The sequence below is a fragment of the Rhineura floridana genome, chromosome 8 (assembly GCF_030035675.1).
Source record: "Rhineura floridana isolate rRhiFlo1 chromosome 8, rRhiFlo1.hap2, whole genome shotgun sequence".
In the NCBI taxonomy this organism is placed as follows: domain Eukaryota; kingdom Metazoa; phylum Chordata; class Lepidosauria; order Squamata; family Rhineuridae; genus Rhineura; species Rhineura floridana.
In genome coordinates this window covers 100,366,899-100,386,979 of record NC_084487.1, presented here as the reverse complement: position 1 = coordinate 100,386,979, position 20,081 = coordinate 100,366,899, and the positions used below count along the sequence as shown (strand labels likewise).

The 20,081-nt window shown below is 42.8% G+C and overlaps 1 protein-coding gene across 11 annotated transcripts in view; it reads right to left on the bottom strand.

Moving 5' to 3' along the window:
• The window catches only part of ALG12 (ALG12 alpha-1,6-mannosyltransferase), a 33,721-nt gene extending 13,848 nt beyond the window's left edge, over positions 1-19,873 (bottom strand). For 4 of the 11 annotated variants that reach the window (XM_061640239.1, XM_061640242.1, XM_061640241.1 and 1 more), the window contains exons 1-6: positions 19,338-19,714; positions 8,813-8,988; positions 6,884-7,016; positions 6,009-6,182; positions 2,376-2,570; positions 673-776 (exon numbers count right to left, since the gene is read on the bottom strand). In XM_061640239.1, coding sequence (XP_061496223.1) covers positions 673-776; positions 2,376-2,570; positions 6,009-6,182; positions 6,884-7,016; positions 8,813-8,988; positions 19,338-19,449 — 894 coding nt within the window. In that variant the 5' untranslated portion in view covers positions 19,450-19,714. Of the gene's footprint in view, positions 1-672; positions 777-2,375; positions 2,571-6,008; positions 6,183-6,883; positions 7,017-8,812; positions 8,989-19,097; positions 19,316-19,337; positions 19,716-19,747 lie in introns of those variants that run through there. The other 7 variants (XM_061640235.1, XM_061640245.1, XM_061640240.1 and 4 more) reach the window with 6 other exon arrangements.
• Between the last annotated feature and the right edge of the window lie 208 nt (positions 19,874-20,081).

Below are 20,081 nucleotides of genomic sequence, written 5' to 3'. Positions count from 1 at the left end.
AAACCATGGCATGCTCAGCAGCCACAGAATTATGGATAACTGTACAGAGGGAAAGAAACGGATAATGTGGGGAGAAAGTCAGGGGAAAGGGATAGCATGGAGTATCCTCAAAGAAGGCACAGCTACCTGGCTAAAATCCTGAATGGGAGCATTCCACACGGCAACATTTTGTTACAGGTCCTGCTTGTTCTACTTTATTTTGCATTTCCTTTCAGTGCTTTACAGTGCTCCTTATTTTGCATTATACCCATGATGGGGAGGGGGTGGTTCACCTGATTAAAGTGACCCCCCCTTTGCATGAATAAGATGCCGGCTCCGGCTCCTCTCACCATCCTAACCGCTCTCCGTGACCTGGAGGGCAATCTTCTGAAGAGGGGAGCCTTCCGGACGTGGGCCTTTCCAGCATTTTAGAAGCAAGGGTGGAGGGCAATTGGAATTGCAAGGGAGGGCGGTGCTAGCACACTCCTTCCCACGGCCCCTCCACATGTGCTTACGTAACATGGATATAGAACACCTGAAGGGGGTTAAGGAGGTGATGTTCTTGGGATGTGAGATTGAAGGGTCTTTCTTGGTTGCTTGTTTAATTGACTTTTTAAACAACTCCTAATTAAGCATCATGAATAACTCAGAACATCTGGCCCCACTTAGGCTGCAATACATATTAAAGGATACTCCCCAGTTGGAACTTTTATTTAAAACTGTGTTATACCAAAGTACTTTCCCCTCAGGCCACAGAAGCTGCCTCCAAAACACAGAATCCAAGGCTACTGTGAGTCCTAAAAGAAGGAAACATCCAAAAGTAAAGAGCTAAACAGAGAACACTTTAAAAAAAAAAAACAGCCAATATATTTCCTTCATAGATAAACATAAAACAACACGCACTTATATCATAGTTGCATAAAAGCTTTCATACAGGATTACCAGTAGGATACAGATGAATGTCCTGCATTGTCAAACATATGCCGCCCTGGGCTCCTGCTGGGAGGAAGGGCGGGATACAAATTAATTAAATAAATAAATAAATAAATGTTGCAATGTGCAGCTGCAATAATTGCTTTTCATTCTGCTGGTGCCACACCTGGTTAATCTCATTTATTCGATTCTACTTATATCCCACCTTTCCTCCAAAGAGCTCAAAGAGGCATATACGGTTCTTTCCACTCCCCATTTTATCCTCACAACAACCCTTTGAGGTATGTTAGGCTGAGAGATACCAACTGGACCAAAGTTACCCAGTGAGTGTCATGGCTGAGATGATCTGATTCTCCCAGCTCCTAGTCTAACACTCTAATCACTATATCACACTGGCTCCCTTTAGAAGTAACTGAATATAAGATGGCTTGGTATCATTGAAGGCATTGAATCAGCTGACTGACACTGGGAGCGCACCTTCAAAGGGGATTGCTGTAACTCCCGATCAGCTGACTGGTGGTTAGAGCAAGCCCCTTTTAAGTCCATTTGTAGGGGCAGGTTGGATTCAAATTGCACCTGCAACGGACAAAGCAGGGCTTGCTGACAGAAAGCCTACTCTGCTGAGTTAGGGAGTTCCCGATGTACAGCTGATCCAGGATGGGGGGGGGAACTCACTGATAAATGCTGTCAGCAAGCCCCACTTGCAGAGGAACAATCAGATCTCTTTAAGCTCCTAACTGTTCCTTCTGTGTCCATACCTGACCATACATATGACATCAGGTATGGGAGAGGTGGGTGTGATTTGAAGAAAGTGGCCTTGCAAGCCAAACTGGGACCTCTGTTGAGCAGATATGGGTAACTTTTGGCACTCCAGATGTTGCTGAACTACAACTCCCAACAGCCCTGGCCATTGGCCATTCTTGCTAGACCTGATGGGAATTGTAGTTCAACATCTGGAAGGCCAAAGGTTCCCCACTCATGATGTAGAGCATACATCCTGTAGCCATTTATGAATCAGCCACAAGCTGGTTTGAAAGGAGAGATTAGGAATCTGTGGCCCTCTAGATGCGGCTAGACTTCACCTCCCATCAGCCCCAGCCAAACTATGTTTTCCCATATTCTAAAATAAGTCCAAGAATCTCATCTGTTCAAAGACTTAGGTAGATAGTTTTTGTTTGCTTTTAGAAAGGCGCTATTTCTGAAGTAAGTTTCACTAGTTCAAAAGCGCTAATTTGTTTCTCATATTGCTAGGCCACTTTTCAGGGCAAAGAATGCTCCCAATGCAGCTGAGCTTTCATAAAATTATGAAACAATACATTTAGCCAAGCAATCCATATAATAAATTATGCCATTTAAGAACACTGCTCAGAACCAGCAATAATCCATAGCCAGCCCAAGTTCTTAACTGAAAGACATTTGTGCAAAAAGCAATTGGAAACAAAGGGGTCTTCTGAAAGACTTACCTAACCAAAAAGCCCCTGCAGGAACAGCATAGGAAAGCATTTTCACAATCGAGAGCCTTTTATTAAATAGGGTTACCAGAAGCATAAGACCCAGGAAGATACAGAGCTCAGATCTGAAGATGATAATTGCGAAAGCCGAGAGCCAGATAAAAGAACGGTGCTTTTGCTGTATCCAAGATGTAACTGCCAGTAAAACTGTGTATCAAACAAACAAAATGAACCAAATACTGAATAGATAGCTTCTCAAACGCTGACAAGATCTGGGGTCCTCAGACCCCCGCCCAGGCCTCCTGCCCCTCCCCATTTTCTTTTTTTAAATACTGGGTGGTATCCAACATTAATCAGCGCAGACACAGCGAAACTAATGGACACAACTAACTTAGATCCATTAATTTCAATGGGTCTACTCCAAGTAGAATTTGTTTGGATATAATCCCGAGGATTGAATCCAATGACATCATTGTGTGAGCGAAATGACTAGCAGAACGCCCTCCCCACTGCTCCCAAATCTCCTTTGGAGGATTGGGGGAACCCCCAGAGCAGATTTTGGGAATACGTGCATGGAGATACAACCCTTTTGGGAGAGGGGTTGTTGGGAGGAGGTTGATCGGTTTCATGGCCAATGGCCAGGAACGATGGGAGTGGAGTCCAACAACCTTTGGAAGGTCACAGTCCCACACTCTGGTCTTAACAGATGCATAGGCTGGTGTTTCCTAAGGAATGCAAGACCGAAACCATACTGGATTTTACAGAGCACCTTGAGCCTGCCAGACACCAGTGTAGCTGATGGAAGATCAGATGGGCTTTTCCCTTTCAACTTTTCAGTATGCAAGCCACTGCTTAAAGGACCAGTGGCACATTTTGAACAGTTTTCAAGGGAAGCTGCACAGAGCCCCTGTTCACACTGCACCCCCTCATTTACATGGAATGAGGGATGCAGGAGAGTTCTGAGCACTTAAGACACAATGCTATGAAGTGGGGCCTACCCAAGTAGCCCTCACTCACAAGTAGGGTTACCAGGTCTCTGGTTTTTGGCCAGAATCTCTGGTTTTTGGGGGGACCCTCCAGCTAGCACCCCTTAATCTCCAGACTCTCAGCTTCAATTTTTAAAAAAATAAGTTTCTAGGTGGTCTGGTTCCCGAGATATACACCAAAACATCAACCGCCCCCCCGCACGACTGTTAAATCTGTTTTACCAATGTTTAGAACAGCTCCTAGCTCTAACTACAACTCCCATCAGCCCAATCCAGTGGCCATCCTGGCTGGGGCTGATGGGAGTTGTAGTTTAAAAAAGTAACTTGTTCAAGATCTGGCTCTAACCCCGCCCTTTCAGGATTGTAGCCAATAAATGAAGCCAGGTTGTGACTTCTTGATCCAGGCATGCCTAAACTTAATTTCAACGTCAGAAAATGGATGCTTTCAGATTTTGCAGTTTGTGTAAGTAATATGGCTTAAAGGTTTTTTTTCTCTTCTGTGCGAGAGTCAGACCCTGGACTATGAAATATGAAAGTATTTAATCCAATACTCTATTAAGACTTACTTTTGAGTAGACATGGTTAGGATTATATGGGGTGTATTTTTACACCTCTGTGTGTGTGTGTGTCCTTTCCAACAACCCTGTGAGGTAGGTTGGTGATTGGAAACCAAGGCAGCTCACAATAAGAAATAAATCACTTTAAAAACCAATAACCATAAAACAAGTATAAACAGTTGCAAAACAGCTTAAAGTGGCATGATTCTGAATTTTGGGTTGAGTGAATGAACTTCATTTATTTATTTTTATTTATTTATTATTTGATTTATATCCCACCCTTCCTCCCAGTAGGAGCTCAGGGCAGCAAACAAAAGCACTAAAAACACTTTAAAAATCATAAAAACCGACTTTAAAATATATTAAAACAAAACATCTTTAAAAACATTTTTAAAATCTTTAAAAACATTTTTTTAAAAGAAAAGGTTTAAAAACTTATTAAAAAGCAATTCTAACACAGACACAGACTGGGATAAGGTCTCAACTTAAAAGGCTTGTTAAAAGAACAAGTTCCTTATCACTTCAGGGTACAGTTTTCCCTGGTTAAGTAAGTCCCATTGAATACATTGGGACTTCTTCTGAGTAAACAAACATAGGATTGCACTATAAATATCTTTACAGGTTGTATAAATAATAAACATATTTGATAGTCATGCTTATATAAATATTTTGTCATACTGTGTCCCAATAAGTATCCAATTTCACACTATGGTTGTACAATACTTCCTTTACATTTTAAGTATGCCTTGGAGTGGTCATGGTTCTCCATTTTTTCATCCTGAGGGGCAGATAGGCTGAGAGATGGTGAGTAGCCCATGGTCACCCACTACACTTTATAGCTCATTTCCATTTTGAAAAATTAATTAAAACAATTTACATGCAGGCAAAATATATTAAGTGGATTCACACAATACATTAAAAGCACATCCAACTTTCATTTAAAGCGCACGGTGTCCCCTCAAGAATCCTGGGAAGTGTAGTACTCCCCTCACAGTTATAGTACTCACCACTCTTAACAAACTGCAGTTCCCATGATTCTGTGGTGGGATTCATGTGCTTCAAATGGGTGTTGAATGTGCTTTAAATGAATGGTGTGGATCTGCCCTAGGTATGATGTGCATTCAAGAGTGAATTGAAAAGAACAATTTTAAAAGATACTTCTTACTCTTACACATTTCTCAGACCTCTTTCTGAAGTAAAGGGTCAAATCTGTAAAGAAGTTTGGAGCAGCCACGTTAAAAAATAAGGGCAGGGCATTCCAGGCAGGGGTTTGCCAACCCTGCTTGGATATGGATGTCTTTGCAGAAGAACCCTAGTCAAGGTTTACCAACAGCACAATCCAAACTATATCTACTGGAAGTCAGTCTTGTTGAGTTCTATGGGGCTTAATCCCTTAGTAAGCGTGTTTAGAATTGCAGCCTTCAGGAGCATCCATCTTTACTCCCCAAAGCTCCCATCTAACATCTCCACAACACTAAGCTCCTTTGTCCCTACAGTGACCTTCTGATGACTGGCCTGGCCTGAAGGCACTTAACCCTTCTTGCTGAAAGCAAGTAGGCTAGATTAAATGTTCCCTTCCCAGGCTCCACCTTTTAGCTAAAATTTCTATCTTAATTTCCAATCAGATTTTTTTAATTGTATGCTCCAAGCAACTGTGATTGATGCTTAATGTATCATGCTTAATGACATCACTAGGGCCCGCCCCGTGACATTACTAGGGCCTGCCCCTCAAATCTCAGGTTTTGGGTTGCTTCTGACCTGGCAACCCTACTCACAGGATTTGTCCACCACTCAAAAAAAGGGGTGAACAGCTATCCAGGGAGAGACCTACTCATACGAGTATTTAATTACATAGGCTGCATTTCATTCAAAGCATTCTAGTGACTCCCTTCCAGCACCCAGATGTATGCCACCCACCTCCACCAGACTTTAGAGGATTGTGGGATTTGATCCCTGAAGGTGAATCTGTGGCCAGTGGTAAGTCATTCTCACTCCTTTTGTAGCCATAATATTTCACAGATATTTTCATTTATTTATTATTAACTACTGATCAAGTGACAAGTTATTTCTGTCTGAAGGCAATGCTTGAAAGAATTACTTACCAATTGGAAGTGCAAACACATTGGGGAGTGTTCGGGTGCAGTAAAACATCAGATGGAACTGAGTAGCAGTTATCAGACAAAAAATCATGGAGACAGTAGAACCAAACTGCTTTCTCACTTCTTTGTGCAACCGCCACAAGGCATAAATCACGCACAACCCCAGGCTTCCTCGGACTTTATGTTGAAATGAAATTTCGTTTTAAAAAAACAAAGAGATACATTCTCTGCATCAGAAATTGTAATATCAGATGTGGCATTACATGATAATCTATGACAATGGTGGGGAACCTTTTTCAGCCTGGGGGCCTCCGTCTCTTCTGGGCAATCTTCTGAGGGCCACACACCAGTAGTGGGTGTGGGCAGAGGCAAAAGTAGACAGAGCAATAAATATAAATTTTACCTTTGTATAATAGGCTAGTTTCTGCAGATGCTCACATGCCCTCTCTATCCTCCACACAGGCAAGCAAGAGTCATTATCAGGATTCAAGGACAGGCAAAAACACTAAGGGTGTGAAGCAGGGCAAGTGAGGGGTGTGGCCTGGGGAGAGGTGATGTGGCCTGGAAAGAGGTCCAAGGTCCAAAGACAAGCCCAGAGGGCCACATTTAGCCCCCAGGCCTGAGTTACTTTGGCAATCTTAACAGTATTAGAGATTACAGCATAGATAGGGAATTTATGGCTCTCCATATGTTGCTGGACTACAACTCTCATCAGCCCCAGCCAGCATAGCAAATGATAAAGGATGATGGGAGTTGTAGTCCAGCCACAGCTGGAGGGCCACAGTTTTCCACATCCCTGAATTATAGACTATTAATGAGTAACAGTAAGGCACAATACCCGGGCATACCCTTCCTGACTTGAACAACAGATTGCATACCTATCAGCTGGGAGTAAAACTTAGACATTTGCAACAGAGACAGCACATGTACGGCCGGGGTGGAAAGTACAGCAACAAAACATGGACCAAGGAACGATCTTGGGACAACGCCAGGAAATTCATGATGATCATACTGTAATTTAAAAACAAAAACACAGAAGCGCTGGTATCAAACATTTTTTTAAAAAGTGAGTATAAAAAGGTAGCCTACAAATATTTTAAATAACGAATGACCCACAAAAAGACACTGCAAATTATTTTTTTATTTGTCGTTCTAAATTAGATTGGTCTACTTAAACAGCACTTTACTCTCCAAAGCATTTGCTCTAAGGTAGTCCTGCTTGACATTTGTGGTGGTACTTAAATGGAAATCATCGACACCAAATAGGTAATGCCAACAGGATTTACAAGCAGCTACGCCTTGCCAGAATTAGTATTGTGACACGTTTTCAATCAAATCCACAATCTTGAAAGGAGGAACATAGGAAGCTGCTCTTACATAAAGTCAGACTGCTAGTCTATAGAGCTCATTATTGCTTATTGTGCACTAATTGGAAGTAATTCTCCTGGGTTTCAGACTGAAAGCTTTTCCAACCCTCTCACAAGTTACTTAAGAAGCTGGGGACTGAACGTGAACTTTTTTTGTAAGCAAAGAAGCTGTTCTGCCATTGAACAACAGCCTGTCCCCTGTATTTGTTCTAGCATATTTTGGCCTACTGAAAGCAATGGAACTATTTGAACCAACACATCTTCCCCAGTGGTAGATTGCACTGGGTACAGTGAGACTTATTTCCAAGTAAGTGAGCATAAGATTGTAGCCCAAAGATATACACTCCATGCAGTCCCTCCCAACCATCTTTAGGTACAAGGATTGCACGAAGGTCTTCTGTGTGAACCAGTGCTCCATGGATACAGGGAGGACCATAGCTCAGTGGTAGAGCATCTACTTTGCATGCAGAAGGTCCCAGGTTCAATCCCTGGCATCTCCAGGTAGAGCTGGAAGAGAAACCTACCTGAAAACCTGGAGAGCTGCTGCCAGTCAGTGTGGACAATACTGAGCTAGATGGACCAAGTTCTGACATAGTATAAGGCAGCTTCCTGCATTCAATAATTCTGCTGTTTCTATGCCTTCACTATCATGAAAACTGCAGCGCAAGTATAATCTTAGAGAACTAGTTCGCATAATACACTTCTCCATGTAATCTGTTGTACTCCAGAAGAGTTGCATAAAGCTGTGGTGAGGAACCTGGGACCCTCAAGGTGTAGTTACATACCAGCTCCATCATCCCCAGCTAGCATAGTCAACGATTAGGAATTATGACAGTTGTAGTCCAACAACATCTGCAAGGCAACAGGTCGCCTAACCTGACATAGAGATTATTCATATGTGGTGACCAGTCCTTTATTGGCTTCAGTCCAAATATTTCACTTAGCTGATTTGAATTTGTTTGTTCAGAGTCATTCACACAGCAAGTCAAATAAGAATACATTGGTGTACATTTTCCTCTTTAGAATGACATAAATATGTCATTTGCCGCCCTGGGCTCCTGCTGGGAGGAAGGGCGGGATATAAATCAAATAATAAAGAAATAAAATAAATATTTCTTCTTTCACTTACACTTATGAACAAAGGACAAGAATTAAGTACTTAATCCTGAATCACCCACCAACGAAAGACATAATGGTGTTCATCTTTTGACCCCCTCAAATAATGGGTAATTGTTTCTGCTCTTCCACATTCATCCAAAATGCAAAGGAGGGATAATGATGGTGGGCCTAACAGGATATGATCACAGGCTAAAAACATGGAAAGTTTTAGAGATGCTACTGATTGCTTGAAATCCAATCTTACAAAAACAATTCAGCTAATCATAAGAACAGGAAGATTTGGAAAGCACGAGGATCCACTGAAAGAATAATCCCATTCACCTTTTCCAAGTCCAGATTGTGGTACACAATGTCGTGGATGGCTTGAAGATTAAAACTCTCTTCTACTTTTGTAAACGGGCAGACAGCTAAGTGCGTGAAGGCCACAGCAATGATCAGCAACAGCTGCTGTCCTCCTGAGGATTTCTTTTCAGACATGTTGGATACAAAATTCCCATCTATACATTTTTATTGAAAGTGGGGAAAAAATCAGCATCATCTTAATATTTAATTTTTAAAAAAACTGCACAGCAAACACTGTGGGTACAAAGCATAACCATGATGACTGATCAATTTAGTCTGGGCACAAGACAGTTCTAAACTAGCACAGCTTCTCAGTCCCAGCATATTGAGCTTATCTATTACCATTGCTTCCTTATTTATTTATTTATTTTTATTTATTTATTTTTTATTTGTTACATTTATATCCCACCTCTCCTCCAAAGAGCTCAAGGTGATGTACAAACATGGTTCTCTCCCCCCCCCATTTTATCCTCACAACAACCTGTGAGGTAGGCTAAGGTGAGAGACAGTGACTGACCAAAGGTCACCCAGTGAGCTTCATGACCAAGCGGGGATTTGAATCCTGGTCTCCCGGGTTCCAGTCTGACACTCTAACCACTACACCACTGGTATATGATGTTTCTTTTGACCAGAGCTTGGAAAAGTTACTTTTTTGAACTACAGCTCCCATCAGCCTAATCCAGTGGCCATGTTGCCTAGGGCTGATGGGAGTTGTAGTTCAAAAAAGTAACTTTTCCAAGCTCTGCTTTTGACATATAAATGGCATGCATTGGTGTTAAATCTACCTCAAGTTTACCATGTGTGGAGACCGTTATATGTCAGGTCTCCATTATTAGGTTAACAGTGCAATTCTATACATGTCTACTCAGGATTAACCCACGCTGAGTTGAATGGGACTTTTATCCTATGGTGACCATATCTTATACACACTGGGCACACATTTTGCTATCTAGTTGCCTCAACAACAAACAACTAGGACATTTCCTAACTTTAAAAAGCCTTCACGTCAGAGCCCTCTACCATGACATGAATCCAGCTTTCCATAATTCCAACACACATCCACTGCAGATTATTGCATTTTTAAAAAATCCTCCATTCCTGCACTCCTTCCCAAAGTTAGGGAGGTTCATATTAGCTGGTAAAAAAAAGAAATTAATTGAATCTAATTCTAGCTCACAGGGAGTCAGAGACTGGTGTATAACCCATACAAAAGTCTGGTTTTTCTGTCAGATAGCATTTCTATAGAGACGCATGAAGTTCCATATTTTCAAAGGTTAACACATTTAATTTTAACAATTGACAGGACAATCCTAAACATGTTTACCCAAAAATAGGCCACACTGTAATCAAGGGGTCTCATCTCAAATAATTTCACAGGATTGCAACCTAAACCTGCAATGCTAAACATACTCATTAAGAAGTACCACAGAACACAGTGAGACCATACATTTGAAACACATCAAACATACATGACTTCCCCAAAGAATCCTGGTAAGTGTGGTTTCCACCTCACAGGGCTACAAATTCCCAGCATTCTTATTATGTATTTATTTATTTATTACATTTATATACTGTCCCATAGCTGAAGCTCTCTGGGCGGTTTACAGCAATTAAAAACAAATCTACTAATTTAAAAACACAAAAAACAATTTAAAACACAATTTAAAAAATTTAAAAACACTTTAAAAGCACATGCTAAAATGCCTGGGAGAAGAGGAAAGTCTTGACCTAGCACCGAAAAGATAGCAGTGTTGGCGCCAGGCGCACCTCGTCCTTCACAAACTACACTTCCCAAGATTCCTTGGGGGAGGTCACATGATTTACATTTTATTTATTTATTTGTTTGTTTATTTGTTTATTTATTTATTTATATCCCGCCCTTCCTCCCAGCTGGAGCCCAGGGCGGCAAGCAAAAGCACTAAAATCACTTTAAAACATTATAAAAACAGACCTTAAAATACATTAAAACAAAACAACTTTAAAAACATTTTTTAAAAAGCTTTAAAGACATCTTTAAAAAGGATTAAAAAACATTGTTTAAAAAAAGGTTTTAAAAAAACATATCAAAAACCAATTCCAACACAGACAGGGATAGGTCTCAACTTAAAAAAAACCTAAAAGGCTTGTTGAAAGAGAAAGCTCTTCAAAAGGTGCCAAAGAGGTCCGTTTCCTATGTTGTGCAGAACAGACCTCCTGATAGGATGGTATCTGCAGGAGGCCCTCATCTGCAGAGCACAGTGATCGACTGGGTATATAAGGGGTAAGACAGTCTTGCAGGTATCCTGGTCCCAAGCTATATAGGGCTTTGTACACCAAAACTAGAACCTTGAACTTGGCCCAGTAAGAAATGGGCAGCCAGTGCAATTCTTTCAGCAGTGGGGTGACATGTTGATGATGCTTTGCCCAAGTGAGCAGTCTCGCTGCCGCATTTTGCACCAGCTGCAGCTTCCGGACCAACCTCAAGGGCAGCCCCCCATAGAGCACATTACAGTAATCCAGCCTGGAGGTTACCAGTGTGTGGACAACAGTGGTCAGGCTATCCCGGTTCAGAAACGGCCCCAGTTGTCTTACCAGCCGAAGCTGGTAAAAGGCACTCCTAGCCATGGAGGTCACTTGGGCCTCTAGTGACAAAGAGGTCCTCATCCAGCCCACCACAGAATCCAGGCAGTGGCCAAGGGCTTGCACAGCCTCTCCCGATTTAGATGTTATGGAGAAATAGAGCTGGGTATCATCAGCATACTGCTGACACCTCTCCTGAAACCTCCTGATGACCACTCCCAAGGGCTTCATACAGATGTTAAACAGCATGGGGAACAAAATGGTACCCTGCAGCACCCAACAGCACAACTGCCAGGGGGCTGAAAGACAGTCACACAATGCTATTCTCTGAGAGCAACCCTGGAGATAGGATCAGAACCACTGTAAAACAGTGCCTCCAACACCCTTCTCACTAAGTCGTCCCAGAAGGATACCATGGTCAATGGTATCAAAACCGGTGACAGATCAAGTAAGAATAACAGGGTCGCACTCCCCCCATCCTTGTCCCGATAAAGGTCATCCATCAGGGTGACCAAGGCCAATTCAGTCCCATAACCAGGCCTGAACCCAGACTGGGATAGGTCAAGATAATCTGTTTCATCCAAGAGTACTTGCAATTGCCACAACCCTCTCAATCACCTTCCCTAAAAAGGAGGTATTTGCAACTGGTCGGTAGTTGTCACAAACCAATGGGTCAGGAGTGGTTGAATCACTGCCTCTTTCAAGGTGTCTGGAACCACTTCCTCCTGTAATGATGCATTGACCACACCCTGGATCCACTCAGTCAAACCCCCTCAGCAAGCTTTAATGATCCAATAAGGGCATGGGTCGAGAGGACACATTGCTGGCCGCATCATTGCAAGCACCTTGTCCACGTCATCAGGCCACATCAACTGAAACTGATCCCAAGAAGTTGCAGCAAACATTGCACTGGACACCTCATTGGGGACTACAGTAGATGTAGATGAGGCATCAAGACTGCTACGGAGGCGAGCAACTTTACCCTTAAAGTGCCTTGCAAACAATTCACAGTGGGACTCTGAAGGGTCTAAAACTCCATTTTCTGGAGTTGATGTTAACAGACCTCTGACAATATGGAAAAGCTCCACTGGACGTCTACTTGAGGATGCGATGGAGGCAGAGAAGTGGGCCTTCTTCACCTCCCTCACCGCTGCGCAGTAGGCACAGTTATGATGTTTTATTACTCATGCCCATTCAGCCTCACAGCATGTCTTTCACCACCTGCGCTCTAGCCGTCATCCAGCCTGTTCCATTGCCCTTAGCTCACTGGTATACAGGCATACCCCACTTCACATCACTTCAATTAAGGTCGCCTCGCTATAACGTACATGCTCCGTACACCACCATATTCCGCTTAACATACGCGCGCTTCACAATTACGGACACTTAATGGCATGACGCCGCTACCATCTAGTGGCGATTGCAGTGCAGTACATGCATAGATAATTGCTTCACTTTAAGTACATTTTCACTTTACATACACGCTCTGGTCCCATTGCGTATGTTAAAGCGGGGTATGCCTGTACCAAGGTTCAAACTGGGCTCCATAATGCCAGAGAGGGCGCTCAGGGTCAACCGTGTCGAGAGCCCGATGAGCCTCGCTGTTCCACAGCATGACAAGGGCTTCAACAGGGTCACCTGCTTTATCTACTGGGAACTCCCCCAGGGCATTCAGGAATCTACTGGATTCCACTAGGCTCTAGGGGCAGACCATCTTAATCTGTCCACCACCCCTGCAGGGAGGGATCGGAGCCATAAGTCTGAACTTCACCAGGAAGTGATCTGACCATGACAATGGGGTGACATCCACCACCACCCCCATCTCCAGACCACCCCTTCCTCCATCTGGAGCAAAAACCAAGTCGAGGGTGTGCCCTGCCATATGTGTCGGGCCTGTGAAAACTTGAGACAACCCCATGGTCGTCATGGAGGCCATGAAGTCCAGAGCTGGAACACTAGAGGCATGGACACTGAAATCACCCAGCACTATCGTTCTGGGCTCCTCCAACACCACAGCAGTGATGGCCTCTGCCAGCTCGGTCAGAGAAGCTGCCGTGCAGCAGGGTGGATGGTACATCAGCAGCAACCCTAGCTTACACTCTGCTCAGCCTGACACCAGGCGCAGGCCCTCACAGCCAGCTCCAACACAGAGTGTTTTCCTGGTGACAGAGGTGGAAGTTCTGTAGACCATAGCAACTCCCCCCCATCCCTACAGCCTGTGCTGGTGTTGCACCAAGTATCCAGGTGGGCAAAGCAGGGTCACATAAACTCCTCCCAGCTCACCCACCCAGGTCTCGGTAATGCACACCAGATCGGCACCTTCATTCACAATCAAATCATGGATGACAGTGGTCTTATTGTGTACCGATCTGGCATTAAACAACAACACACACAGGACAGTGGGCACAGCAGATGAGCAAAGAGGAACCCATCCATGAGAGGAGTGGCAGCAAGGAACAAGGTGCAGATAGCCTTGCCCTCATCTTCTATAGTAATTCACCATATCCTCATGGCTATATTTCCCTCTACCAATGATCACTGAAATTGGGGTGGCATCACCCATGTTCCTCCATCATAAGACTCCTCCTAAACACCTGATATGGACCCAACGTGAGCCCACCAACAAAACCTACCTGAGCCAATTATCCCAGTAGGCCAATGCAAGAATTGGGAACAGTCACACCCATTCAAACGTTTTCACACAGGGCCCAACTACTCCCCCTCCTGTCTCACACCCAGGGAGGGCCAGCCTTCTGCCAGTTACAGACTCTCACTCTGAAGGCATTTGGTGACTTTCTCCTATCAATCAGTTCACTGCACAGGCTCTCACTCTATGCAGGAACTACACATGCACCACATGCCCTCTCCACCACCAATCTCCTCTAGATTGGTTTAACAGAAAACAAATTATAAAATAAAAAAGGTAATAGAAGAGGGGTAGCGCCCTTGCCCTCAGGACTCCGCTGGTGGCAGACCTGCGGCCCAAGGGCAGCTGTGCTTTTATGCCTCCTGACCCAGCTAGCAGCTAATGCAAGAGGCTGCAAGATTAACTGCAGCCTCTCTCTGGAGCCAGGGTCAGGCAGGGGGTCCCAGTCCTTGCAGCACTTACCAGGGACTTCCGCTGTCTTGAGGGACAGCAACCCAAAGGAGCGAGCAGCAAGCACACAGATGCTCAGATACTCACTCCCAGGGCAGGTCTTCTTCAGTCCCCTAGTGCTGCAGCTGTTCCCCACAATATATGTGTATTGGATGTGCTTTAAATGTATGGTGTGCATCTGTTCTTGAATCCTAAACATACTTAACTAGGGGGAAAGCCCTATTGAGTTAAATGGGACTTGTGATAAAGTATACATGCTTAGAATTGTACTGCATAATGAGTGTCATGTCACTAAGATGACACCAAAATCAATTTAAGTGAACATCTAAATAATTTTTTTAAAACTTAGAAAAAATTACAAATTGAACCAGTAAACGAGAATAGCAGTGATCACATCTATCTAGAAATAGACATTAATTTAAAAAGGAACCACTTTTCTCTTTGTTTTTTTAAAGTCAAGCATGGAACATGACTTGAAAAGTAGAAATGGACTGCCTTCAAGTCGATCCTGACTTATGGCGACCCTATGAATAAGGTTTTAACAATACAGAAGGTGCTTAGTTCAGAGTGAGGATTTCATCATGAGTTATATATCATGTTTGGAAGGATTGTTTCTACAGTGGAAGTAGTCCTCCAAAGGCAGCATATAAAAGGAGAACACTTGTCTCCTTAAATAATGCAGTGGTGGGTCTTAACGGGGAACACAGCCTATTGAACAGCCATCTTAAAAAGAAAACCAGAAAAATCAACATGCCTTGATTTTTACTGGAGTGTTTTGTTAATTGTTTTGCTTTGTCTTTTGCCCTTACCATGTCCTAATGCTCTGAAGCCAGCAAGCAGGCAAAGGGTTGAGTACAAGATGGATCTACATGGTTCATCCCCAGCCTTTCCTACGTAGGTGTATTGAGCACAACATGGGCATCTGCACTGTGGAAAGGTGAAAGTGGGCTACTGGAGGAGGCAGACTATTGCCACACTGGGTGACTCCTGCTGATGGGGCACTGTGATGTTCCTATATTAATGTATATATGGTAAGTGTTGGTTGTTTAGAAGATACATGGTAAGTGGAGTGAAAGAGGAGGGGGAGTGAATGGGCAGTAGAATGCTAGATGATTGGCTGAGTGTTTAAAATGGCTGAATGTATAAAAGGAAGAGTGAGAGTGGAATCTGGGGGGAGAAGAGAAAGAGTGGGTTGCTTGGTGGGGTTTAGAGAGTTGTTTACCAGGAGAGAGTGAAGAAGGAGGGGGGTGGAGTTCGGATTAGTATTGAGTAAAACCATATGCTTATGTGCCTTAAGAAGAAATCTTGTTAATCTTGTTAGCTTTGTTATCTTTAATAAATACTTAATTTCGTTTACCAAAGGCCTGATCCTTGGCTGGGGTTTCACAGACCAGAAGGGAGGGTAAGGTAATGACCAAGGCTGAAGGGGAACTGTAACAAATGGTGGCAGCGGTGAAGAGAATAACAATACCAGTATTCAGAGTCTCTGGGAATACTAGTATTAGGACGTGACTGGTGGTTGCCTAGCAGGGGGATCTGTTGAGATCTGTGCTAGAGCGGGGAGAGAAAAAATAAAATAAAGGACAGTCCGGACTGGTGGAGTCCCTGGTGGTGCCTAGTAACAGGCAGTAGCCACGCGCAGGTAGGAACCTGACAGGGAGAGCCAGGGAAGGGCGTCACAGGCACCTTTGCTACAAATCCACCTCTTTTAAAGTGGCGGTTAGGAGAAAAAAGGACCAGGCTGCACTTATAAGAAGGAAGGGACAAATACTAGATCCCCCTTTTTGAATTGAGCAGAAGATAAATAGCTCAAGGTCAAGTAAATCAGTTGAAGGGGGATTGATTTGGGTGAGGTGATGTTTTGAAGCTCAGATCTCTGCATTGTACTCAGTTATGTAATCCTGGGCAAGTTAATTGCCTCCATCGTTATATTCAGCCGAAAAGGCACTGTTAAAGCTGCCACATGTTTCTCCTTGCTTCAACAAGACAGAGCCTGTCTGCACCTTGGTACGTCTGCACCTAGGTTGTGGAACTCCTTACCTATTAGTATCTAGCATGTGTCATTGGTACTTTGTTTCAAACACCTGCTTAAGACTCTTCTGTTTACATCAGCCTCTTCTGATGCATAGGTCAACCACTGATTATTGTGTATCACTGTACAGATGGGCAAAGCAAGGTTGGCCAGGTAGGGAGAGAAACAGATCTAAGAGAAGATGTTTTGGGAGTGGTTTACAGGGCAGGGACTTGAGGGAACTCTACTTTTTTTAAGGTAATAGCCACCACTGTTGAGATACAATTTAGGAATGCATGAAGAAGTACAGTCCAATCCACTTCCTGTGTAGCTTGGAAGAATTTGTTAACATGTGCCTCTGAGCATATAGTGAGTGATGGCAACACCTGCAGTCAGCCCAAATAACAGAAACAAGACAGGTGCTGTGCTGATCTTGTTTTAGCAGGGAGGAAGCAGCAATATTAAGATAGTTAATATAGTTCAGATAATCACTTTAAATACGTTTGATTTACTTTGCAATTTTAGTGAAGTTTCCTATTGCAAATCATTCTCTTTTGCTTCCATTTCTGTGAATATGTGAAGTACAGCAACACTTTGCAAAATTTATACTAAAAAACTCCAGAAACAATTGTGGAATAATGGCACTGACTATTCCTCAGAATAGTTTCCAATGCACATGAGAAGCACATCAGTTTGCACAAGATAAAACAGTGGGAGGTGAAATATATTCTACTAAAATTCTAGGTGTGCTCTATGTTTTTAATTGACCATGCCCACCTTTCCTTAAGTGGAGTGGTTTAAGCATAACAGGCTGAAAACATGCATATTGGGTAGGCCAAGTTTGTTTTCTCCAACAGCTAGATTCATTGCTTAAGTAGCAACATATTGTAATCAGTCTAATTCCCCATATATGTACTCATATATATACATGTAGGTTTCTCGGTTTGTTTGTATATATATGCTTATTGTATTTTATGTATTTTAACTTACTGTTTTGTCTTGTGTTTTTATTTTGTATAATTTTATTACATATGCGTGTGATTTTATTGTAAGCCATCCTGAGTGCCCCATTATGGGGTAGAAGGGCGGGATAGAAATATTTTAAATAAATAAATAATTTTACATCAAACTGCATTTTCAGATTCAACTATTAATGCACCCACAATAGAACATAAGCTCCATTTTGAAACACAAAAGGTTGTCTTCACCATCATATGACCTTGACCAATAAAAAGGCTTTGGAATTAATAAAAAGAAATTTGACACAGATTTCTAGGATGAATGAGGGAAATAAACTTTTCTAGGTTAGATTCTCTGTAGAAACAGTAGCAACACAGGAAAGAAGCAAAGCAAGAACACCAATAAACATTTTAAAAAATGTAATTCTCCATCTTTGGAGATTGCAGGTGTTGCCACCATTCATCATAAGTTCAGCGGCACGTTACCAAATTCTTCCAAACTACACAGGAAGTAGATTGGACTGTGAAAGACCAACCCAAATTGTGTTTGCATTTTGACAAATTTGTAAGGCAGTACAATATCTCAGAAAGGAGGTCAGGCCTCCTGATTCCCTGGTGCACTCATTATAGCTGCCCAATTTCCCTGCTTTTGACAGAAATGGCAGTTGGCTAAAGGTACATTCTTAAACCGCAAGGGCTTTTTGCCTATCAGTGAATCTGTTCTGTGTTAGAGCCTAGAAACTGGAAGCATTACATTGGTGAAATCTCCCCAGCTGAACTATAATGGACCATGAAGGTCACCCACCCAACAAGTAATTGTGCATTGGTACATGTTCACCTCAGTGTCATGCAATTCTGACATATCTCAATGGGAACATCCACCTTTCCTATATTGGGAGATTAGCACAGCCTTAATTTGTGGTGTGTAACTTTATCCCAAACCAAAGACAGGCCACAGTATCAGTGGTATGGTTATGTAATTTTAGGCTCTGAACTTACTGTTCTTACAGCCTCCCCTCAGGTGGCAACAGTTATTACATCAAAATGGAATAAAGTTGTGCTAAATTTATGGCGCTTCCTGCATTTCAGTACTTCTGCCTCAGAGTCCTGACCAGATGGCGCCATTGTTGTGCTATCTCAGCTTACATTGCAACAGCCACACATGAAGGGAATTGCCCTACTTGTGCGATGTAACTCAGGAACTTAACTCACTTGCTGTAGCATACAGTTTTTCTGGAAAACTGTCTGCTTCATCAAATCCATTTTAAGCTAATAATAACAACCATCCTCAGTCCATTTTTTGCAACTAACCTAAACAGAATACTGCCTTTCAGGTGCCTTTCAGTGACATTTATCAGACAGAGAGAGGTTTTCCTTGCAGCTGTGATGAAGCATCCATTGTTATACACAGCCATCACGCTCTGTTTTTAAATATGTGCTTGTTTTATTGTATTTTATTCAATAAACAATGTTTTGATTTGGAATAAGGTGGAAATCCCTTACATGAAGAGGACATGTTTCAAACACAATCAGCACTCCTAAGAGAATCAATACACTCTACAAATATCCTAACCAGTAAACTCATCCAGGGCAGGATAAGAATTTCCCCCCTAAATGAGGCAATAAAACAAGCCTCACCAGCAAGCCCTTTAAAATCACAAGAAAAGAGTATCGGCTTTGTACCTCCCGAATTCAACTTCCCTTGCTTTTCCAACCTCCTGTGAACCTGATCCATCTTTAATCCGACTCTTTACCCTATTTACTTCCATTAAAGGAGCCTTCCGTTTGTGTTCCTCATTCTTCCCCTAACCCTGCAAAATTAAACATCCCGACTCCAGTGAACAAAATGAAAGCAGACTCCAATGAACCTGGACTTACCCGCAAAGCACCCACGTGGCCACTCAAGACAGGGCAACCCAAAGAACACGTGATATGCTACAGAGCTAAAGAAAAAGGGCAGGGCCAAACTCGTCAGGTGATCAAACTGCATAAGGAAGTGGGAGGCAGAGATCGCCTCCAGCCATCTTGAATTCGGACAAAACGAGTTTCCTTGTTGTTGTTTTGCTGCTCATTCTCATTTAAACCCGTAATGGTAATGATAGAAGTCTGCAGCCTTTTCCTATCTTTTTAATCCCCAGTTTCTTATGTTTATGCTAGTCATGCGAAGACATTAGTTTCTTCCAACATTCACATGCCTTGATTTAACATGGCAGCCAAATCCTAGCTTGGGTTCGGCTCACAAAGACATGAATAAGAGCACGCACACTACTTTCTGAAGTTGGATTTACCTGGGTTTCCTCTAGTGATGGGAAACACGTGGTCCTCCAGGATGTTGTTCAATTCTAATTCCCATCAGCCCCAGCCAGCATTGTCAGGCATGATGGGAGTTGTAGTCCAACATCGTTGGAAGTCCCCATCCTGGAATAGGGCAACCTTTTATTTTTCTTTCCCGCGGCAGAAATAAGAGCGACAGATTTTTAAAAAGGGGTAAATCCAGGATTTTAGCAGAATTGTACTGGGTACCATCATTCACTCTCCCCCCCTCCCGGCAGCTGCAAGGAGTTCAAGGTCTTAATATCTCTTATCTAATGTAAACACAATTGTGGTGTTTTGTTTTGTTTT